General features: G+C 42.6%; 1 protein-coding gene across 2 annotated transcripts; it reads left to right on the forward strand.

The window, feature by feature from the left end:
* The first annotated feature begins 3,974 nt into the window (after positions 1–3,974).
* BRD7 (bromodomain containing 7) lies at positions 3,975–23,802 on the forward strand. 2 transcript variants are annotated; one of them, XM_048515778.1, is made up of 17 exons: positions 3,975–4,128; positions 5,009–5,217; positions 6,223–6,352; positions 7,118–7,175; positions 8,490–8,634; positions 10,469–10,579; positions 12,076–12,311; positions 13,218–13,341; positions 13,592–13,667; positions 14,476–14,583; positions 14,858–14,990; positions 15,701–15,812; positions 16,536–16,592; positions 19,929–20,043; positions 20,162–20,305; positions 22,346–22,488; positions 23,627–23,802. In XM_048515778.1, exons 1-16 carry the CDS (start codon positions 4,080–4,082, stop codon positions 22,426–22,428), a joined length of 1,890 nt encoding a protein of 629 aa, XP_048371735.1. In that variant the 5' UTR covers positions 3,975–4,079; the 3' UTR covers positions 22,429–22,488; positions 23,627–23,802. The 2 variants fall into 2 exon arrangements, with proteins under 2 accessions (XP_048371735.1, XP_048371736.1); XM_048515779.1 differs by having other exon boundaries at positions 12,076–12,257.
* Positions 23,803–24,425: the final 623 nt, after the last annotated feature.

Below are 24,425 nucleotides of genomic sequence, written 5' to 3' on the forward strand. Positions count from 1 at the left end.
TGAAGTAACGCAGGTGCAAAGGTCATTCCGCTTCAGGCCTCATCCAGGAAGAGCTCTGGAATTTCGTTTGTGTGCTTGGTCTTGAGAACCAGAGCAGTGCAGAGGTTAAGGCGTCAGACTAGGATCTGGGAAAGCCAGGTTCGAATCCCCATTATGCCACAGAAACTTGCTGGGTGACCTTGGGCTGGTCACATGCTCTCAATCGCGACCCTGGCAAGAAATTGGGTGGGAGACCTCCAAGGAATACCAGGGTCATGATGCATAGCTCTCAGGGGGAGTCAGTTTAATAACCCCATACCAACAAAGAACGTGTCCCTGCTCACAAAAAGCCATTGAAACAACCGAGCACATCCTCCTAGATTGCGAACTATATGCTTCATCTAGAGGACAATATATAGACCCATACACCGAGAACTATGCCTACTCATCAGACAAGGTCAAATCTTTCTATCTGCTTTGTGATCAGTCTCCTCAGAGATCCCTAGACGTTGCCAAATTCCTGGCGCTGGCACAACAGATTTGCCACAGATTTTAGTATATTTATTTATTTATTGTTTTAACTGCTGGAAATGTCTGAACCTACTTATTTTAACCTGATTCTCCCCAACCTCTCTGTTGTATTTTAAACTCATGCCAATAAAAGGTTGATGATGATGATGATGATGAATATCCCCACCACAATGGCTTAGATATGTCGGTGATGCCATCAAGAGACAAGCTGTTTATGGCAATCCTGGAGGATTTTCAAGGCGAAGAGAGGAACGGAGGTGGTTTGCCATTCCCTGCTCCTGTGGATTTCCTTGATGGTCCCCCATCCAAATACAAACCACAGACGCCCTGGTTTAAGCTTCTGCCATCTGACAAAATCAGGCTTGCCTGGCTCGTCGAGGTCAGGGCAATGTGTCAGCGTAGGTTCAAATCTCCTCTCTGCTAGAAAGCTGAACTGGTGCACTTGGGCCAGTATCTCAGCTGTACCTACCTCACAGGGCTACTGTGACGATATGATGAAAGAAAGGGCAATGTGATTGGTCTGAACTCCTTGGAAGAAGAACAATATCAAAGCAAATCGGACAGACAGATTTCCAGGAACAGAAGGCGGGGTTTCCATTGTGGATGGAAGACCAGCCACTAGGGCAGCCCGCTTTGGCTGGGGAAATACCTAGAGATTTGGGGGATGGGGTGGGATTTGAGGAGGGGGGGGGACTTCAGTAGGGTCTAATGCCATATAGTCAATTATCCCAAGCAGCCATTTTCTCCAGGGGAGAATTCTCTCCATCTCTGTTGTCTGCAAATCAATTATAATAGCAGGAAGAAGAGTCTTGATTTATATCCCATTTTGCTTCAAGCCTAAAGAGTCTCGAAGTGCCTTACAAACTCCTTCCCTTCCTCTCCCCACACTTGGGGCCAAGAGACTTCTGAGAAAACTGTGACTAGCCCAAGGTCACTCAACAGGTCTTATATGGAGGAGCAGGGAAACAAATCCGGTGCAGCTCATGTGGAGGAGTGGGGAATCAAACCCGATTCTCCAGATAAGAGTCCACCTTTCTTAACCACTACACCATGCGCCACTTGGTAACCCTAGTTAGCCAACTGTGTTAGCACAAAGTAGGATCACTTACCTGAAAATAGAAGGGGGTGAAAGGATGGGAAAGAGAGAGACCTTCCACACTTTTGTGACTTTAAAAAGTAGTTTTTGTGTCTTCAGCATTTTTCCAAACAAATGTTTTGCTGTAACAAAGTGAAATGTCAATAAGATTTATTGTGGGATCAACGCAATGATAGGGGCTACAAAGGCTCCCTAAAACAACTCTCTTGAAGGAATGTTTCTTTGTCTAATCACCCAGCAATTTAGCGAGCCCCTAACGACACTACATAAGCCAGCAAGCAACATTATCTGAAATAGAAATCCATATTTCATTAATGCAGAAAATGCTGAGCGTAACCAGTCCGTTTTCCTTTGCATGTTACACCACCATGTGGATAGAAGCGTGACAAGATATAAGGCCCTTGACTGACAGCTCTCTTTAAAGACACGAAGATCTCTTTTTAATTTTAAAGAGGCTTTATTTGATATACCACAATTTTAGAAGTCCATCTAACTCACTGGATCAATCAGCAAAATCCTGCTTGTAATTCATCACATGCTGCACTGCCTTCTTAACAGTTTTACAAGCTCATTTTAGATTTGTTTCTATTTGGGCAAATACTGCCTATATCGGGAAGCTACGGAAATATCAACTAATGCTACAGCAATGTTGATTAACAACCTTTGCAAGCAGAAGAGCCTACCTACGCATGCCTTCCTCGGTGCAAGAAGAAGAAGAAAAAGAGTTTGGATTTATATCCCACCTTTCTCTCCTGTAAGGAGACTCAAGGTGGCTTACAAGCTCCTTTCCCTTCCTCTCCACACCTTGTGAGGTAGGTGGGGCTGAGAGAGTTCTGAGAGAACTGCGACCAGCCCAAGGTCACCCAGCTAGCTTCATGCATAGAAGAGGGGAAACAAATCCAGTTCACCAGATCAGAGTCCACCACTCATGTGGAGGAGTGGGGAATCAAACCCAATTCTCCAGATTAGAGGCCACACTACACCACGCTAGCTGCCAAGAAAAATTCACGGAAAATGACACACCAAAAAAAAAAAAAAGAGAGAGAGCAGACTGCCCAGTTTAGTTTGGTGGTTTTTCAAAATGGCAGCCTTCAGACTGGCGCATTAGTTTGTCTACCAGGAAACCGTTTCTTCCCTGTACAAACATTTGTTCAGAAAATGTGTATGCTGCCTCTTCAGATGTTTCACAACTAAAAACAGAAAGCAAAATCAAGAGGAAAGCAATAAAAACAAGTAATCCTCAAAAATAAAAACAATCGAAGTAAAAAAAACAGACACATCAGACAATGAAAGCATGCCAATAAAAAGCAGTCTATCTGTCTGTCTGTCTATCTCTATCTATATATCCCATGTCTATATATCTGTAATGTCTATCCCATATCTATAGTTCCCATATCTATATAATATATATCCCATATCTATAGTTCCCATGTCTATAGATCTATATCTATATAATATATATCCCACGTCTATATAGATATAATATATAGCTCATATCTATAGTTCCCATATCTACAGATCTATATATAATATGCATCCCATATCTATATATCTATAATATATATCCCATATCTATAGTTCCCATGTCTGTGGATCTATATCTATATAATATCTATCCCATGTCTATAGATCTATAATATATAGCTCATATCTATAGTTCCCATATCTATAGATCTATATCTATATCAGTGTTTCCCAACCTTTTCGAGGTCAGGGTACCCTTGACCTCACTCTTCATATCTCGCGGTACCCCTGCCGCCACCCTCCACCGTCCCCTCCCATTGCCCCCGCTTGCCACACACCCCACCTTCCCCTCCCAGGGTGAAGGGAAGCACTGGGGGTGGTGGTGGCTGCTGACCTTGTGGCAGGCCCTGCCCCATGGGCCAGCTCCATGTCCTTGCTGGCGCCGGTGGGAGACCCCACAAAAATGAGGGGGGGGGGGGCGGTAGTGTTGCTGCGGTACCCCTGGGACATGCTCACGGCACCCCAGGGTACCACGGAACCCTGGTTGAGAATGGCTGATCTATATAGTATGCATCCCATATCTATAGATCTATAATATATATCCCATATCTATAGTTCCCATATCTATAGATCTATATCTCTATAACATATATCCCATATCTATACATCTGTAGTTGAGATATACATATACACACACACACACACACACACACACACACACACACGTAAATTCATATGTATGTATCTGCACGTACGCACACCCACACAAATGAGTATAGTTGATTGACCCGTCCCCTGTGCAAGAAAATCCCCGGCCGCTGCTGCAGTGTCACCCTGGCGCCACCAGGAGCCGCCATCACACTCGCGTTCCCCGCCGCGGGCCGCTCTTCCTCGGAACCCTCTCCTTACTGGTCGGCCTCTCTCCCCCCTCGCCTTCCGCTCGGGCTCGCCTTTCCGCCGGCGAACCAAACGGCACCGGGGGAGGGAGGCGAGAGAAGCGGCCGCCATCATGGGCAAGAAGCACAAGAAGCACCGGACGGACAAATACCCGTATGAAGGCAAGGCCGCCTCGTCCGTCTCTGCGGGGCTGTCGTTCGGGAGGGGCGGGCCTAGAGCGGCTCCTGGCCAAACACGAAGCCCCGCCCACTCGCCGTCACTTGATGTAGTGGTTGAGGGAGCCAGCTGTGAGCCTCTGGGACCCTGGTTGAAATGTCTCCTCTGCAGACCCCTCCCCCCAAAAGAGAAGCGACCAATTGGGGAGGGGGAGAAGTTTGAGGGTGCTTTTAAAGGGAAAGGGAGAAACCTCACCCCAAACAAAACCCTGTCCTGCCTTTCCTTCATAAAGAGGCTGTTTTTCTACTTGATCCTCTTTTTCTACTTGATCCGCACAACGTGCCTGTGAGGTAGGCTAGGCAGATTGGCTCAAGGAAACTGTGAAATCCTAATCCGCACAACGTGCCTGTGAGGTAGGCTAGGCAGATTGGCTCAAGGAAACTGTGAAATCCTAATAGATCCGCTCAACGTGCCTGTGAGGTAGGTTAGGCAGATTGGCTCAAGGAAACTGTGAAATCCTAATAGGTCCGCTCAACGTGCCTGTGAGGTAGGCTAGGCAGATTAGCTCAAGGAAACTGTGAAATCCTAAGAGCAGTTTCCTGGGAGTAAACCCCCTGGCTTGAGTAGATTTCTGAGTAGGTCTGCTTAGGGTGATGAAACTGAGTATGAATTTGAACCCAGGATGCTCTGCTGCTATTACTGTTAACTGCCTTGAACTGCAAAGAAAAGTGGTTATACACGTTCTATCCTGTTTAAACTGTTATGTAGTTTAATATGTGTAACTTGAACTACCTGTAGAGTTTTCAGTCTGATCCAATTCAGGTGAGTGTTGCAAATTTATTTCTTAATGTTAACCAGATTTCCTGTTTCTTGTCCTCCTTCAAGACTATGTAGAGAAGCCCTTGAAGCTGGTTCTAAAAGTGGGAGGAAACGAAATTGCAGAACTTTCTACTACGAGCTCAGTACCCGATCCCATACTGTATGAGGACAAAAACGACCACGAAAAACACAAAGACAAAAAAAGAAAGAAGAGGAAGAAAGCAGAAAAGCAAGTTCCTGGAGAAGAAAAAGAAAAAAGGAAAAGAAAAGTCAAGGTAATTTCTAAAGCAAGCATTCGTGTTTTTAGGGGGGGGGGCTTTCAATTTAAAAGTATTTGCTGCTGCTGTGTGGTCTTTGGGACAGTCCTCCAGTCTATAACCCTTTTCCTTCATTAGTTCATTTATGTGTGCGGATGAATTTGCAGTGTAATTACTCAGTTTAATTAGACTCGCAGAAAGAAACATTTTTTTTGCATGCATTGTGCTTTGGTTATAAAGTTGAGGTTTCAAGGGCAGTAATTTCTACTAAAATGCTTTCTTTTGCGTTGCTGAAGAATGGTTCCAACTGCTTCCAACTTTAAGCTACACAATAATACAGAACATTGCACTCATAGAAGACTATAGAGCCCGAACGCTTGTTAACGCAACTAATGATTCAGTTGTAATTAACATGAAATAAATAATTTTAAATCACAATGCAGGACAAGTAAAGCAAAAAAAGAACCAGTTCATAATTAACATGAACAAGTTAGTGTACTCTTCTCTGATAGCAATCCAGTGATAATTTATTGTTGATTTTTAAATTATATGTAAAATCCCCTGCTTTGTTATCACAGTCCAACAGGTGACTGACAAAGTCAATAAATAGTTGTTATCCACAAATATAAAACTACAAATGTAGTGTGCTGAGAAATAAAAGTGATAACTGAAATAGACATGAAGTTGTGGTTTTAAAGTTTTGCTTGCTATACCAGAATGTTAATTTGTTTGTTTGTCAGAGTAATACATTGTTCATTTCCCCAAACTGTAGTTGGGAGATTACAACTCTTGTCAGTTTCCTAGCTGTATCATAGACCGTGTATTTTTAAAATATTATGCATCCCTTCAATGCCTTGAAGTAGAGCTGTCTTCCAGTAGGTGGAGACAGTGCATAAAGAACAGATCTGTGTAGATCTTTACCATGTTCATATCTACTTCAAGGGAGAAAAAAAATACCAGTGCATTGTGATTGCTCATCATGATGCCTCCCTAAATAATTTTATTCATTGTTTTTGTTTCCAGGAGGATAAGAAGAAGCGAGATAAAGACCGCGGTGAAAATGGAGGAGAAAGAGACTCGAAAGGCCAAACTACTATAAGACTGGAATTGCCCCCAGAAAAACCACTGGCAAGCAGTTTGGCGAAACAAGAAGGTAAAAGTGGAGTTTATTAAATTTACATTCGGGTGGAAGTCTCTTAAAATAGTGACTTCCGCACCTGATGGAATGCTCTCCCTGGTAACATCCAGGCCCTGCGAAGTCTGTCTCAGTTCCACAGGGCCTGTAAAACAAAGCTGTTCTGCCGGGCATCCCTTTCCTTAGTGTCGTTCATGTCCCCGTGTGGATGCGATGTGCACATCCGTTTTTATATTTCTATGTCCCCAAGTAGGTTTTATGCTATTTATTGTGACTTGTTTTTAAAGTTTTTTAATGTATATATCTTTATATATTTATCGTATGATATTGTTTTATATGTTTTATTGTAAGCCGCCCTGAGAGTCCTCTTGGAGATTTGGTGGGGTAAAAATGTAACAAGTAACAAAATAATAATAATAGTAATAAATAGATACGGTTACAGTAAAAAAAAAAAATCACAAGCGTTTTTCATCCAGTATTTTGAAACAAGTGCCAGAACAAACCAGAAAGTGTATCTTTAATAGTCATTCCTTTATCTTCTATCATTAGCCAGTGCAATGTATGGTCAGAGTGTAAGACTAGAATCTGAGACACTTTCAATGCAACTTCAGCCCCCCCCTTCCCCCCTCTCCCCCTCCCCCCTCCCCCCCATTGCACTCTAATTATTTTTAAAATGGTATGTCAGCATTTCATCTAAAAATGTAACATTAGAGTGAAAATGTAAGAATCATAAGATTTTGCACGTGTGGTATTCATTTATCTTCTTTTGTCATTTTGGCCTAGAAGTAGAACAGACCCCACTTCAAGAAGCTTTGAACCAACTTGTGAGACAGCTGCAAAGGTGAGTTCTTGTAAAATGCAGATCATTTACAACAGTGGAGATTGTTAGTTGGTTCAGCGCTGCCAAGGGCCGTGCGGTGTTCCAGCTACACTTTTTTTTTTAGCCTTGCAGCGTGTGTTGTGTTGGATTGTTACCATTTGCGCACGTGGCTAGTACATAAAGCAGCCATGCCATTTAGATAGGCGGTTTCCAGTATGTTTCTGATACAGCCTTTGGTTTTTTTTTTCTTTTAAAACCCAAAGATTCTTTGAAGCGGTTCTAGCAAATGCAATTCTGTCAGTAACTAGGTTGTGATTCATGGATTCTTTGCCTGGATTTGCCTTCTGATTATGTGAGACCTCAGTGAAAGTAGCCAGCTTTTGGTCTAAACTTATCTTGCTTCAGAGCCATTTTCCCCATTTTTATAGTGGTTTTCATTGGTACCTAAATTGTTTATATGTGCTTAACTGTTGGCATTTTGATAGTATTTGAGAGCAGCAGTGGCGTAGTGGTCAAGAGCAGGTGCACTCTAATCCAGAGAACCTGGTTTGATTCCCCTCTCTGCCACTTGAGCTGTGGAGGCTTAGCTGGGCTTACAGTCTCCTTTCCCTTCCCCACAACAAACACCTTGTGAGGTGTGTGTAGCTGAGAGAGCTCTGAAGAGCTGTGGCTAGCCCAAGGTCACCCAGCTGGCATGTGTTGGAGGGCATAAGCTAACCTGGTTCCCCAGATAAGCCTCCACAGCTCAAGTGGCAGAGTGGAGAATCAATCCCGGTTCTCCAGATTACAGTGCACCTGCTCTTAACCACTACACGACCCTGGCTCTCTGCCAAGCAAATGCTCTGCCACTGAGTCACAGCTCCCGTCCCCCTCATGGACATTATTGCTCCCTTGGAAGGTGGCTGTTCTCGTGCAAGAGACTTTATCTGAAGGAGAAAGACAACTGTTTGGCCAGCATACTGAGACCTGGTGCATTAAATCTGGTGCTATTGATATTATAATATATCATTGCATTTTTTTAAGGGTGGGGGGAGGCAGCAGAAAAGCGTGATCCCTGTAGTTTGGCTTAGAAATATCAAACACGTTTGAACAATAACTTACTACCGTTTTTTTAAAAATTATTTGTTTGAAGGAATACTTGCGAGGCGTTGACCTCTGCCGCTTTGAAGAGATGCAAGATTGTTTGGGGGCAAACTCTCTCCTGTCTCAGTTCAGTTCCGTAGCTTCTTTCAAGTTGGGAGTCTTCTCTGCCTATTTAATAGCGAGGCCCGTCTGTTCTTTGTTACATATACGAAAATGAAATGTAAAAGGGCTCTTCTTTTCATTTCTTAACAGAAAGGACCCAAATGCTTTCTTTTCATTTCCTGTGACTGACTTTATTGCTCCTGGCTATTCTATGATCATTAAACGCCCAATGGATTTTAGTACCATGAAAGAGAAGATCAAGAACAGTGGATACCAGTCCATAGAAGAACTAAAGGTGCTTTTAATTTATATTTCAGCCGCAGAGGGGGGATTTTAAACATTGACACTTGCTGTTGCCAGCAGTTGCATTATACAGCGTTTTCCCCCAATATTTTATTCATTTAAAGGCTGAACTTTTCATAGTTTATAAGCACATAGAATAAAAAATTGGCACATTCTGGCTTTGAGAGTGTTTCTCATTCAGTTTCCTTGCAGGAAGCAATCGTGTTGTGTCTATCTTCTTTAATATTAAACTCACAGGTACAAAAATGAGCTTAAAAAAAAGCACCCAAAAATATTTTGGTAGTACTTGAAACGGATAACTAGGTCATAGCTTCATAAGAGATGGTAATAGAATTGGGTTTCATAGTCAGCAAAATGTATGTTTATAAAAAGCAATTCAGTGATTCTTTAGCGCTGTAGTAAATGAGTTAATTGCTGATTAAATGTAATCACAGAAACAAACGTTCTCGGCTGAAGTGTGGTCTTCTCATTACAGGCTTTAACTTCTAGAGTAAGAATGGTTGAATTTAAATTTAGGTGTATTAATCCAAACCCCCCAACCCCCCCCCCCCCAAAAAAATGAGGAGCTAAAGAAATTAATTCTTTTGTAAGGTCTGAGGACATACCAAAACAGAACAGGCCCATGGAAAGTTGGGACTCATGACTGAGAACAGGAACTTATGCAGGATCAGTAATTACCATTTGGGTTGATATAGGGAGAGAAGGAAGAGAGAGCAGCAGCGGCGTAGTGGTTAAGAGCAGGTCTATTCTAATCTGGAGCTCTCTCAGCCCCACCCACCTCCCAGGGTGTTGGTTGTGTAGGGGGGAAGGGCAAGGAGATTGTAAGCCCCTTTGAGTCTCCTACAGGAGAGAACGGGGGAATATGAATACAATTCCTCCTCCTCCTCTACTTCTTCTTTCTTCTTCTTTCTTCTTCTTCTGTGTCTATATTCTCAGTCATGTCATTATTTGGATTCTGGCTTAGCCAGAACAAACAACGCTGTCTGTCCCAAAATACTAATCAACCACATTGTTGTAAACAGTTCAAGCTTCCACACTTTGTTCATATTAAGGAGAAAAGGCACTAATGTTTTCTAACGTATATTTTTAGTTTAAAAAATGATCAAATTCCACCCAAGGAAATTTCCATGAATGTAAATTACGATTTAAATTAAACACAAATTTAATTTTGAATGCTGTATCCAGACACAAGGGAGGAGTGCCTGGCTGTTTCACACCCTCCCTGTAGCAATTGAATATTATTATTATTATTATTATTATTATTATTATTATTATTATTATTATTATTATTATTATTATTATTATTATTATTATTTCTCTATTCTCTGCACACGGATATTTTTGACGTTTGTTCGGTACTTCCAGTAGTCCTGCAGTCTTCAGCCCTGGTTGCTCAGCTGAAGATCCTGAGTCCTGTTGCCCATTTTCCGCCAAGTGCCCAGGTACTCCAGCACTAGATGCGGTCCTTGTTGACACTTCTAGGAACTGCACATATTCTACGCAAATACCTCTAATATCCTAGGTCCTTGGGAAGGACTCGATATTCAGAGATGAATTCCAGACACTTGTGCTGTGTTGTTATGTGAAGAAGAAGAAGAAGAAGAAGAAGAAGAAGAAGAAGAAGAAGAAGAAGAAGAAGAAGAAGAAGAAGAAGAAGAAGAAGAAGAAGAAGAAGAAGAAGAAATGAATTATTTCACTTGTCTCGTGAGAATAAGCTACTGCTTTCCTTATTCCCTTTGCTGGAAAGCACTGTTGACAGTAAAAAAAAGTCTAGAAAACATTCCTAGGAACTTTTGCTCACATGCTTTTTTTTCCTGTTGATAAAGGACAACTTCAAACTTATGTGTGCCAATGCCATGATCTATAACAAACCGGAGACCATTTATTACAAGGCAGCGAAAAAACTATTGCATTCGGGAATGAAAATACTCAGCCAGGTAACGAGAGCTGGTGAGGGCGGGAAAGGGTGTTGTTTTTGCATGGAAGAGTAACTGATTTCTGGGTGTTTGAGTTGTATATGTGTCTTTTAGGCCCCTTCCGCACAGGCAGAATAATGCACTTTCAATCCACTTTCACAATTATTTGCAAGTGGATTTTGCTGTTCCTCCCAGTAAAATCCAGCTGCAAAGTGCATTGACAGTGGATTGAATTGCATGCATTATTCTGCATCTGCACTTGCTTTTTAAAGCAGTGTGATGATTTCATTGCTTACTTCATTTATAGTGTCATTTCTTCCCACTGGAGACCCAAAGTCAATTTCATCATTCTCATTTCCTCCATTTTGACCTCACAACAACCCTGCAAGATAGGTTAAGATGAGAATGTGCGATTAGGCCAATGTCACCCAGATGTTTTGCGTTTAATGGTCTGCTATTTTAGTAGGCCTGACTGCACAGAAAGATAAGAGTATAAATCCTGTAAATAGGAGGTCTATGGGGCTATCAAGAAGAGACTTTTTGATAGAGAGTTTCAACAGATGCTAGAGGAAGCTAATAAAACCTGTTCCCCGATCTCTCTGGGAATACCTGTGGATAGATTAATTGTAGCCCGGTACCTTTATCTCCTGGTTGAGGCCCGGTGGCGTAGAGCAATCACCTTAGCTAGGTGTAGTGCCCTGCCTTCTTCCTTTAGCCTTGGACGCCACCTTGGAATTCCACATAAAGAAAGGAAATGCCCATGTGGCATGGGTTCTGTGGAAACAGTATCTCATATGCTGTTGAATTGTCCTTGTTATGAGACAGATAGGAAGAAGCTCATAATCCCCTTCCTGCATGGAAGTGAAGGCATTACACATAAACAGAAGGTTAAAAATCTTTTAAACAGCCACAACTATGAGCTGTTGGAAGCGGTGGCTAAATTTTTTAATGATGTTATTTTAACTCGTCAGAAGTTGTAAAGGCTGTTATTATCTTGCAATGTTAATGTTAAACTATTGATATGCCATTAAAGGTATTCGAAATAGAATCGAATCCTGTAAATAAATTATTTTTAATTTGGGCCCCTTCCGCACACGCAAAATAATGCATTTTCAAACCACTTTCACAACTGTTTGCAAGTGGATTTTGCTGTTCCGCACAGCTTCAAAGAGCACTGAAAGCAGTTTGAAAGTGCATTATTCTGCATGTGCGGGATGAGCCTTGGTGTTTCAGTCAAATATTCTACAGTGCCGTGGTTTAAGTCCTATCAGCTTTTCTGCCAGGTTCAGTGTTAATGTGCCTCTAACCACTAATTGCTGGGGGATAATAAATCGGGGTGGGGGGACTGACCTCTGTCCTGTTTAGCCACTGTGAGAGAAAGGATGCTAAAATATATGGTGCACTGGTCTGCGCCAGCAGTGTTGTTCTTAAGATCTCGAATTCCCCAATTTTCAATGTGGTTAGGCTAGTTTGAATGGAGACATTGGATGGATACCCCCACCCCTTTTGTTTTTTAGGAACGAATTCAGAGTTTGAAACAGAGTATAGATTTCATGGCAGACCTTCAGAAAAGCCGGAAGCAGAAAGATAAAACAGATCTGCAGTCAGGCGAAGAGGACAACATTGGTCTTGAGAAAGACCCGGGTTCCACGGAAACAGACATCAGAGACTGTAAAACTCCCAGCAAAGAACATAAAAAGTATATCACAGGGGCTGAGTATTTCTTTCATTTCAGCAAAATCAGGAGCAAGAGGTGATACCCTTATACATTTTTTGGAATTGACGTGTTACTCATCCCCTCCTCCCAGAATTCTTAGTGCAATCTTTCTTTGCTAGAACTTCTAGAAGGGAATATTATAGGTGTCTTGTGATGCGACATAAAATTACAGCTGTATGGATTTGTACTATGTAATCTGTCTTCAGTCTAGGGAGAAAGGCAGACTACAAATAGCATGCATAAATAAATAAAGTATCAGCAATGATAACGTATACAGGAGGTGACAGATTTCTGGGAGATTTCAGCCTGCTTGAAAGTCTAAAGGAGCAGCAGTGGTGTAGGAGGTTAAGAGCTCGTGTATCTAATCTGGAGGAACCGGGTTTGATTCCCAGCTTTGCCACCTGAGCTGTGGAGGCTTATCTGGGGAATTCAGATTAGCCTGTACACTCCCACACAAGCCAGCTGGGTGACCTTGGGCTAGTCACAGTTCTTCTGAGCTCTCTCAGCCCCACCTACCTCACAGGGTGTTTGTTGTGAGGGGGGAAAGGCAAGGAGATTGTAAGCCCCTTTGAGTCTCCTGCAGGAGAGAAAGGGGGATATAAATCCAAACTCTTCTTCTTCTTCATTTCAACTAGCAAAGCTCGGTTTATGCTGAGCCGTTCAAATCAAGTTTGCAAAGCAGCTTCAAACAGTGGTTGGTGAACCTGATTTAGAACATAAGAACAAACCGTGGTTTTCCTGTTTGGGCATAACAGCAAACTGCAGTTTGCGTTAAAGTGGAACGAGCTAGTTAAGTGATGCTGCGTTCACAAGCCCAAGGCCCGCTGGTGTACAGTCACATGAATGAGCCCATAAAAGTGGTTTAAATTTCTTTTAGTGTCCTTCTGTATTTTGAAGAAACCCAGTGACGTGTGCAGTATTTTAATTCTTTGCTTTTTATAGGAAAGACAAAGAGCTACTTGAAGAAAAAATAAGGAACAGTAATTTAGAGAGGGAGCAGGAACTAATTGAACGCATCATCCGAGAATCGGGAGGAAAGTTAACAAAACGGCCTGCCAACGCTCAGGTAAATAGCCATAGACAGATTTCTAGGTAACTTTGGGTATGATCTGCCCGAAGTTCTTTTAAGTCCTATAGATTTGATGTAAACAGCGATCGCTGTTTTAAAAAAAATCTGAATCAAGTGTCGTAACTTCCATTAATTGAAGCTATAAGCAAAACAGCCTGTTTAATTATGAATGGTCATCTTCTAACATTGGCTTTTTTTGTAGGCTGTGTGCGGGAGACTCATTTTAATAGCTTGATCTTTATTTCAGTGCGATTTTGAAAGAAGAAAACCAGACGGCACAACCACCCTGGGACTCCTTAATCCAGCAGAAAATAACGCAGGGGGTAATGCATGCAATAAGTAATTTAAGAGGCCTTCTTCTCGTTGGTGTGTATTACTGATGGATTTATACAGCTTGCAGCGAGGTAGGGGGAAGGCTTTTGAGGGTATTCCGTGCTTCTCCCGAGCAAGCCTTGCTTGTAATTCCCAGAAAGCCACTTTAATCTTGTGGAGCTCAAAAAGGCTCGTCCTTCATAAGGGGCTTCCTTTGAATATCTGATCTCAAATCTCGGATCGTTCTGTTCCCATTTCTTAAAGGAAGGATAGGTAAAGGAAAAGCACGCCCTCAAGTTGGCACTAACTCGTGGAGGCCGTGTGGTGTTTTTAAGGCTGGAGATGAGCGCAGGTGGTTTGCCATCCCCTTCTTTTGCAAAGCAGCTTCAGTCTTCCTTGATGGTTTTGCCTCGCTTAACTTCCAAACTTTTATTTATTTAGCCAGGTTGGGGGGCTTCTAACAACAATTAAAACACTGCATAGAATAGACCATTTAAAGTAAAACTAAAATATCACGTGTAAAATACCTTCACAGATGACAATAAATATAAGCACGCATTCAGTGTGTGAAGCCCCCATTGTCCAAGTCATCAAAGGAAGAGTAGGGGGAATGAGATATGAACAAGAAGGGGGCATACTATTTAAATGTATAACCACAAGCGCTGGCTGGTAGTTAACTCAGTGGTCAAAATGTTGTTATGCTCCTGGCATTATGAAAAGGAGACTCACAAATACTTCGGAGATTTTGCACACACATCTGAAATCATTATTTCTGTCTTTTTTCCCCCTTGTCCCTATTGTTATTCCGTTGGGTGGCAGAAATCGGTCTGAATTCCGCAAAGTTGGGTGTGACGGCTGGAAGGCTGCAGTCTGGTGTAAATACATTGCAGGGCTTCAAAGAAGACAAAAGGAACAAAGTTACTCCAGGTGAGTGTTAGTACAGGAAATAAGCTTTGGGGAGTTTTTAAAAGTCGTAATATTTTTATACTTCTATCCTGCTTTATGACCATAAAGCTCTCAAAACAACCTTTACAACAGTTAAAAATAATTGTCACTTTGTATGGATTCTTCTTCAGCATCCCACATTTTATAAATTAATTTTAACTTTTGTGTGGGTTTTCCCTCTCTCCCACATTTTATCATCTGTCCCTCCTGCCAATTTAACACTCTGCTTTAATAACTCCTGCTGTTTTTCTCGTAGTGATGTACTTAAATTATGGGCCTTTTAGCTCTTACGCTCCAGCTTACGACTCTACGTTTGCAAACATCAGCAAGGACGATTCAGATTTAATTTACTCGACTTACGGGGAAGATTCTAATCAAGGGGGTTTTAAGTGAGTATTCAGCAAACAGACTTACCTTTGTTATTGCTCTGGGGGGGGGGGGTCACCTTTGAACCCAAAATCTCACTTTAGAAGCTTTCACATCCGGTGGGAGTGGTTGGTTTCCTGGTAGCAAAAGAGAATCAAGATGTTTGTCCTCAGTGGTGTTTTGTTTGCTTTCTTCACTAGCTGAGACCTGGAGAATCTCATTCTTAACATTCCACCAAATCTTAACATTCCACCAAGTCTCTTTCAGAAATACTACTTATTTTGTATTGTTGAAGGCTTTCACAGCCGGAAACACTAGGATGTTGTGGGTTTTCCGGGTTGTATGGCTGTGTTTCGGGAGTATTTTCTCCTGACGTTTCGCCTGAAGATGCCAGCCATCGATGCAGGCGAAACGTCAGGATAAATTGCTTCTGGAACACGGCCATACGACCCAGAAAACCCACAACATCCTACTACTTATTTATTTTAACGTTTACTCCCTCCTTCTTTCCTTCCTGCCTATTCCCACCATCAAACGCAGCTCGCGTAGTTCACAGACTGAATTGGTTGCATCTATCACAGGAAGTAGACTGACATTATTATTATTATTATTATTATTATTATTATTATTATTATTATTATTATTATTATGTGTAATATAGCATAGAGAAGTTTACTGTAAATATGTGAATAGAGAAACTGAAATAGAGTTTTGATTCTTTGCTCCTTTTTAGTATTAACGAGTTTTTGGCCAGGTCTGAAGACTACCCGTATGTCATGGCCGACAGCTTGCTGGATGTCTTGACCAAAGGAGGGCATTCTCGCTCGCTCAGAGAACTAGAGACGGTGAGGCTGCTTGTGTGTTGCTCTGCCGATGGTGAAATGGAAGCCACGTCACAGAATAATGCACTTTCAATCCACTTCCACAATTGTTTGAAAGTGGATTTTGCTATTCCACACAGTAAAATTGCTATTTTTGCTATTCCACACAGAAAGAGTTTTTCTCTCTTTCTCACAATACTAGAACCAGGGGGCATACACTGAAAATGCTGGGGGAAAGAATTAGGACTAATAAAAGGAAACACTTCTTCACACAATGTGTGATTGGTGTTTGGAATATGCTGCCACAGGAGGTGGTGATGGCCACTCACCTGGATAGCTTTAAAAAGGGCTTGGACAGATTTATGGAGGAGAAGTCGATCTATGGCTACCAATCTTGATCCTCCTTGATCTCAGATTCCAAATGCCTTAGCAGACCAGGTGCTCAGGAGCAGCAGAAGCAGAAGGCCGTTGCTTTCACATCCTGCATGTGAGCTCCCAAAGGCACCTGGTGGGCCACTGCGAGTAGCAGAATGCTGGACTAGATGGACTCTGGTCTGATCCAGCTGGCGTGTTCTTATGTTCTAAAATCCAGCTGCAAAATTCATTGAAAGTGCATTATTCTGCATGTGCGGAAGGGGCTTAAGAGTTTCACCAAAGAAATCTGAAAAACCCGTGCCAATAAGCGACAGTTCTGCTGTATCCAGTTAAGTAGCTTTAAAATAAAGGCATGTCCTTTTCCATTTACAGCCGGCAGATGAATCTGAAGGACCGTCCGCAAGACCTGACGTGACAAAAGACACAGAGGTGATGCTTTTCGGCATTGTGCTTCGACAGTCTGGCACAAGCAAGCAGCAGGGATAGGTTTTCATTGGGTGTGCTGTTGCTCAGTCAGGCAGTCCTGTTATACCCATGCATGTAGAAAAGGCGTGGTCGTTGCTTGGGCTTGCCTCCAGCTACTGTTCATTACTTTTTATATATATATATATATATATATATATATATATAGATAGATAGATAGATAGATAGATAGATAGATAGATTTTTATTGTATAGAATATTTATACATTTGTTACATTCAATATCTTCGTTTCATCTATACATTTTTCCATTTTTCCCCCCTCTCCCCCTTTTCTATTGATTATTTTATGCAAGCAGCAGGAGATTCCTTCTTCTTATTCTCTTATTCCATAGTTCTTTGTTAAATCCGGCTTCTTCCATCCATGTTTCATACACTGTCCATAATTTCATAATATCTTCCATCTTTTCTTCCCATAGTTTTTTTTGGTCAGTCTCTCAAAGATCTCTAACTGTATTTGTTCCCATATATATTCCAACCATTTTGAAACTGTCAATTTTTTGTTATCTTTCCAGTCCAACGCCAACACTGCGTGTGCTGCTCTAATCATTATTTTATACATTGGTTCCAAGCTTCTATTCACTCTTTTATCGTCCATTATCCCCACGATTAACAATTCATTATTTATGTCAATTTTTACTTTTACTAATTGTTCTACATATTTCAATATATTTTCCCAAAACTTTTTCACTATTTTACATTCTATCCACATATGAGTGTAATAAGCTCCCTTTTCTCCACAATGCCAACATTTTGGGCTTAGTCCTTTTATCATATAGGCTAGTTGTATTGGGGTTCTGTACCATTTAAGTAAAATCTTTCTTTCTAGTTCCACATATTTTTCAATCTTTAACTTCTTCATACTCTCCATGATTCTTTCTATTTTTTCAGTATCTAAGATATTTTCTTTCTCCCATTTTTGATTTAAAGTTCTTACCCTAAATTCTTTATCCTCTACCATATACTTGTATACTGCTCCTATTATTTTCCCTTGTGATATTTCATGGAGTTTTAACCATTGAGTTATTATACAATCATCTTTTATTCTAAATTTCCTTGGTTTTTCCCATAAGCCTCTTATTGCCAGCCAATTTTCTCCCCCTCCCAGTTCTATTAAGTTTTGTAATGGTATAATTTCTCCTTCACTAACTAAATCAGATACTTTATGTATTCCTTTTTCTTTCAAATTCTTTATAATTTTCCAGCCTTCTATTCCGGTCACGCTTGCCACTGGGGATCTATCCAGAATGCCAGGCATCCATTTACTTCTCCATTTTTCCCATGTATCCATATTCACTTTTCTTGGGCCTAGCACTCTATGTTTCATGTTTTTATAATCATTAGTATAAATTCCATAGTTGCCTACTCCTTCATTCGCTTCGTTTTCAAACTTTAACCATTTTGAGGTATTATCTTCATTAATATCTAATAAACTCTTTATCTGGAATGCCTCAAAATATTCCTGAGTTTTCGGTATTCCAGCTACTGTTCATTACTGTAGCTCTAGGCTTTAACTTCCGGTGCAAATTTTAGCTGTTGATACATCTCATTAAGACTTCCCATACATTCCTGCCCAGGAGTTAAGATCCCAGGAAGCAGCCCTCTTATCCCATCAACCAAAGAATCTCGTTTGGTGGGTGCAGAAAACAGGGCCTTTTCAGTGGCTGCCCCGTTACTACGGTACAGCCTCCCCAGGGAGTTGCATCTGGCCCCCTCACACCTGAACTTTAGAAAGCAGCTGAAGACTTTTATTCAGGACAGCCTTCATTTGGTTTAGTTTTTCTGCCTGTCAGTGGTTTTAAATGGCAGTTTTAATTAATGGCGTTTTATGCGTTTTTATGCTCTGTTTGCATTGCAAGTCATTTTGAGTTCTGTCAGATAGAAAGGCAACTAATAAATGTTTTTAGTAAATGAATAAAATAACCAACCACCCCACACCAGCTTTGCATCCCACCAGTGGGATATATATTTTTAGAAGGCATTTGGAGTAGGGTCTTCCACGGCCTTTTTCAGGTCTTTGATGCTAATACATAGGAGTGGAGAAAGTAATATCAATAAAATGACTACTGATATGCTATCAATAAATAGACTGTCTCAGAAAAAGATGCTAGCAGATTGTATATTCCTGTGCCCCAGAACTCAACATGCTGGACCTTCTTTGCTGTAGAATGCTCTTGTGTCAAAGTACTATGTTCGGTAATTCAGAAAATAATGGTTTTGACAAAGGCAGTGGATAACGATGGATGATAATTGACATATTCGTTTCGTGCTGTATTCGAATGCGGAAGTGTACAATTTTCTCCATCACTGCACCTCAACTGGCCACACTAACATCTATTTCTGAGACGGTATATGCCAGTGATGGCGAACCTTTTTGAGACCGAGTGCCCAAATTGCAACCCAAAACCCACTTATTTATTGCAAAGTGCCAACGCAGCAATTTAACCTGAATACTGAGGTTTTAGTTTAGAAAAAACGGTTGGCTCCAAGGCACGCGTTACTCAGGAGTAAGCTTGGTGAAGCAACCGTGCAACACTTCAAATGGATGAATCACAATCCTAGGAGGGTTTATTCAGAAGCAAGCCCCATTGCCAGCAACCAAGCTTACTCCCAGGTAAAGGATCATGCCCAGGCCAGCCTAGATGTGTGTGTGTGTGATTTTCCACCCACCTCCCACATGATGAACTCTGTGCGCAAGTGCCCACAGAGAGAGCTCTGAGTGCCACCTCTGGCACCCGTGCCATAGGTTCGCCACCACTGGTATATGCCTACATCATTTTAGATTTATGTAATTGAGATTAGGGAGTGAACTGTGGTGATAATTATTGTGTTACTCTGATGATGATTAATTTTTTGCTAAAAAATAGTTAGTAAAAGGAAACATTTCTTCACACAACGTGTGATTGGTGTTTGGAATATGCTGCCACAGGAGGTGGTGATGGCCGCTAACCTGGATAGCTTTAAAAAGGGCTTGGACAGATTTATGAAGGAGAAGTCGATCTGTGACTACCAATCTTGATCCTCCTTGATCTGAGATTGCAAATGCCTTAGCAGACCAGGTGCTCGGGAGCAGCAGCAGAAGGCCATTGCTTTCACATCCTGCATGTGAGCTCCCAAAAGCATCTGGTGGGCCACCGCGAATAGCAGACTGCTGGGCTAGATGGACTCTGGTCTGATCCAGCAGGCTCTTTCTTATGTTCTTATGTACTTCGTTTACATTGCGCATTGTGTGCTCCTTTATCTGCCCGGAACTTTAAAAAGTGGGTATTTGCTGCCATCTACAGATCTCGGCAACAGAACCGTCCGTTAGGCTCGAATCCTCTCTTAGCAAGGAAAGGCTTACAGCCCTGAGAGCTGTGACCAATTTCGGGCTGCAGATGGAGGAGTCTGAGTCAGAAGGTAAGCAGCGTTAATGGCACCATGAATGGTTTTCTAGCATGTTCCAGCTTGGCTGGCTTGTGCATTTTGTCGTGCACTGCAGCATTAACACGCATCCCTCCCCCTCTTCATTCAACAGAAGCAGAAGTCTTCCAGAGGAAACTGGACGAAACCACGAAACTGCTCAGGGAGCTCCAAGATGCTCAGAACGAACGGCTGAGTACAAAGCCACCTCCCAACATGATTTGCCTTTTGGGACCATCTTACAAGGAGGTGCATTTGGGTGAGCACAGCTCTCAATGTTCAGAAATGCTCCACTTCTTAGATCAGACGGCCAGTTGCTTACACAGAGGAAAGATTGTTAGATTCCAATCCATTTTTCTTCTGAAATGCCTCACGTCAGATCCAGTGTGGTGTAGTGGTTAAGAACAGGTGGATTCTAATCTGGAGAACCAGGTTTGATTCCCCACTCCTCCTGAGTGGCAGAGGCTTATCTGGTGAACCAGATGTGTTTCCGCACTCCTACATTCCTGCTGGGTGACCTTGGGCTAGTCACAGTTCTCTCAGAACTCTCTCAAACAAGATAATTTACCTCACAAGGTGTCTGTTGTGGGGAGAGAAAGGGAAAGGAGTTTATTAGCCAACTTGAGTCTCCTTACAGGAGAGAAAGGTGGGGTATAAATCCAAATTCCTCCTCTTCCTTCTCCTTCTCTTCTTTAGTATCTGATTCGCCTTGTATTTTCGTACTTTGCATTGTACGAAGTCCAGTAGCAACTTTCCAATCCAAAAGGATTTCTTCTCTACCCTTCTCTGCATGTGTTGTCAACCAATTTAAGAAACCAAGTTGAGTCTTCCATCACCTGAAGCCAATTTTAATCCCAAGTTTTTTTCCCCACTATGTCAGGCTGCAATCTACACACAACCAACCCCTGCCAAAATTCCTTTGCCAAGTAATTCTACAGCAGCTGTTTCAGAGTTTTTCCACACACTTTATTTTTGTCACTTGTGTACCGGACTGCGTCGCATTCCCCCTTTTCTGCATGTGTTTTGCTCCCTCTCATAGCCGAACCAGTATTTCATCACTGTATCTCCGGCTTATTGACGAGCAGTTTGTTTATCAGTTAACCAGAGATGCAGCAGTGAAATATCGAGATGGCCACTAGAGGGCGCAAAATGCAAGTGGAAAAGGGGGGGAAAGATGTCATCTGAGCACAGAGGCCAGGAAATGCCCATGGAAAAACCCCGGTCTCCCAATGAGTGATTAGAGAGCAGAAATTATCCCATTCTCATGGCCGTGTTGCCTTTATTTGTGGAAAGTAAAAGGATGGGTGAGGGTCATGTGCTCCCCCACTTAAACAACATTTTTAGCAGTCAGAAAGGCTTGCAAACACACTCTTCCGGTGCTGCTGAGGTCTCAGTAATTTGTGTGTCTTCACAATATCAAATGCTACACGTTGTACTGATTAAAATTCCATAGATTTCACTAGAGCAGTGGTGGCGAACCTTTGGCACTCCAGATGTTATGGACTACAATTCCCATCAGCCCCTGCCAGCATGGCCAATTGTAGGGGCTGATGGGAATTGTAGCCCATAACATCTGGAGTGCCAAAGGTTCGCCACCACTGCACTAGAGCTTACTTCAATGACCCCTTAGGTCTCTACTCAGCATTCTGCAGAGGCAAATTTGCTGGTGGTCCCCGGCCCCTCAATGATGCGACTAGCCTCTTTCCCGGGCCAGGGCTTTTACTGCCCTGACCCCTGCCTGGTGGAATGCCCTCCCTCCAGCCATCAGGGCCCTGCAGGACCTTGGACAGTTCCGCAGGCCCAAGGAACTGTTCCACCAGGCTTTTTGGGGAGGGGCCAGTGGCTGATTGCCTCTCCCACTACCTGTCACATACCATCATACTGGCTGCATTGTGCTGTGCTGGTCCCCTCCCAGGGGGATAGGAGGTTTCTTCGGGTTTCCGTCTGATGTTCAGTTCTTTTTGTTTGTTTGTTGATGTTGTATTTAATTTATTCAGTTTTAGTAATTCGATTGTGAGTTATCTTTATTGGTTTTATTTCCTGTTCATTGCCCTTCGGGGGTGGGCTGTATAACAAGTCAAATAAATAAATGTGATCACAGTACTGGGGAAGTAAAGTACTCTTTACCTTCAGTTCTTAATAGTCTCATATTCAGAGGGCGGGCCCTCATGTGTTATGATGTGAAGTAAACACAGTTTCACGTCATCCAGCTTCAGGGCTTCCAAGTTGCTGTCGGGCCCTTTGCAAAAGGATCAGCTTAAATGAAGTTTTGTCATTTCAATCCTTGCGTCTTTTCCAGCCGAGAGGGTGACCAATAACCTAAAAGAACTTGCTCAGCAAGTGGCTCCAGGGGATATCGTGAGCACGTATCGAACCGCATAGCCATGGGATTTTCAATCCCTATCGAGTGCAGGGACAACCTCAATGACTTCCTGGACTGAGGTGAGAGTAGCCAGATCGTGTCACCTTCCCTTTAGAGAGTGGTTGTCCCAGACAGCCTGAATGGTGTTGTTCGGTTTTCAGTTTAGGCTTAGCATTTCGCTTTTCCTGATGCCAGACTTGTATCGGCATCTTCAGAGGACCTCAGATCCTCTGAAGATGCCAGCCACAGATGGTATAAACGCCAGGGAGAGAGAATGCTGCTAGAACACCTAGCCATACAGCCCGGAAACCAGCCAGCACCCTATGATTCCGGCCGTGAAAGCCTTCGACAATACAGTGCCCAGGAATGATTGACTTCCCCCATGGGACAAACTGGACCAGCCTCCACATAGTGACCATTTTGCATAAGAAGAAGAGCCCTGCTGGATCTGACCAGTGGTCCATCTAGTCCAGAATCCTACTTCACACAGTGGCCAAGAAATAGCATAGAGGTTTTTCCTGCTGCCTCCTGGTACTGCTGTGCAGTGAATAGGAGGCTCTGGAAATCAGTCCTAGAAGCTAAACACAAAGACCCAACAACAGTTGGCAAAAGAAGTTGGTTTTTGTGTTGTGCTGGGAAAAATCCCCAGCGTTGCAGACAGCACCAAACCCCACTCTTTCCCTTTTATTTATTTATTTTATTAAATTTGCTACCCCGCTGGACAGCCTGGCTCAGAGCAGCATAATGTTGACAGGGGCTGATGGGAATCGTAGTCCATGAACAACTGCAGGGCCAGAGCTGGACACCCCGGTTCAAAACATTACCAGTTAAAACTAAAGAACAAAATGACACACTCCAAATCACCTCCCCCTGCCTGTTGCTTCTACACACCTTACAATCAAGAGGCCTGTGCCTGGAGAACTCCCAACAATGGCCACCTGCTCGCCTCCCCTGGGAGCCCATTCCACTGAGCTAAAGCCATGATGGAAGAGTCTCTGGTCGATTCCAGACAGGCCACCTTGAACCTTGACAGCTTTCAAGGTCATAAAGGAATACTGAAACAGAAGCAGCGGATCAAGCCAGGCTAACGCTTCCAGAGCTGGTATGAGCTTACATCGGCCAGCAATGGCAGGTAGGAGCTAAGACATCCCGCTGTCTCCTTAGCCCAACCAATCAGAGTGCTGCTAACAGATTGCTGTGTCGGATTTTCTTTTTCCAGATGTGCCGGAACCTTCGAACACTCCCATCCTCATTGACTGTGAAGCACCTGCCACATGATGCTTTAGAGCGGGTTTTTAGATGTGAACATTTGTCCTGATGCGTCTACCGGTCCTTTGTGTTACTGTTACGTTCATGGGACCTTTTTCAACTCTTATTAAAAGTTTAAAACTCAAGCCTCCTTTCTACTGCTAGCTCTGGGGGTGCTCTTTGGGAGTGAATTTCGTGAGAAACCAGCAAGAGAGTTGATCTGCCCCAGTTTACACTTAGATTAACTACTTATAAGCACAAAGCTTTTTTTAAAGGCTGTCATGCAGGGATGTCATGTTGGTGAGGGAGCAAGCTTATTTTCCGCTGCTCCATAGTCTAGGACCAGGAGTCATGGGTTCAAGGTGAAAGAAGAGAGAGTCCACCTAAACATCAGGAAAAACTTCCTGACAGTAAGGGCTGTTTGACAGTGGAATGCACTACCTGGGAGTGTGGTGCAGTCTCCTTCTTTGGACATTTTTAAAGAGAGGCTGGATGGCCATTTGTCAGGAGTGCTTTGATTGTGTGTTCCTGCATTGTAGGGAGTTGGACTTGATGGCCCTTGTGGTCTCTTCCAACTCTGTGATTCCATGATGTCAAGTTCAACTGACATTCCCAGGCCTACACAGCTACTAGGTGGAGTATGAACATAGCTTTGAGATACATTTTTTAAAGGAAGTGGTTTCAAAAGGAACAACAGGATTTGCTGTCTCAAGCAGCAAACCGCTTGCCCTGTCTCTAGCTGTACATAAATCCTGCTGTTCCTTCTGAA

The sequence above is a fragment of the Sphaerodactylus townsendi genome, linkage group LG14 (assembly GCF_021028975.2).
Source record: "Sphaerodactylus townsendi isolate TG3544 linkage group LG14, MPM_Stown_v2.3, whole genome shotgun sequence".
Lineage (NCBI taxonomy): Eukaryota > Metazoa > Chordata > Lepidosauria > Squamata > Sphaerodactylidae > Sphaerodactylus > Sphaerodactylus townsendi.

What these genes read in the sequence shown, in the direction of transcription:
- BRD7 (XM_048515778.1), top strand. Translation starts at nt 4,080, where the DNA reads ATGGGCAAGAAGCACAAGAAGCACCGGACGGACAAATACCCGTATGAA. An exon ending in AGCAGAAAATAACGCAGGGG is followed by an intron (nt 13,668 to 14,475) that starts GTAATGCATGCA and finishes GTTGGGTGGCAG; the next exon opens with AAATCGGTCTGAATTCCGCA. An exon ending in ACGTGACAAAAGACACAGAG is followed by an intron (nt 16,593 to 19,928) that starts GTGATGCTTTTC and finishes TGCCATCTACAG; the next exon opens with ATCTCGGCAACAGAACCGTC.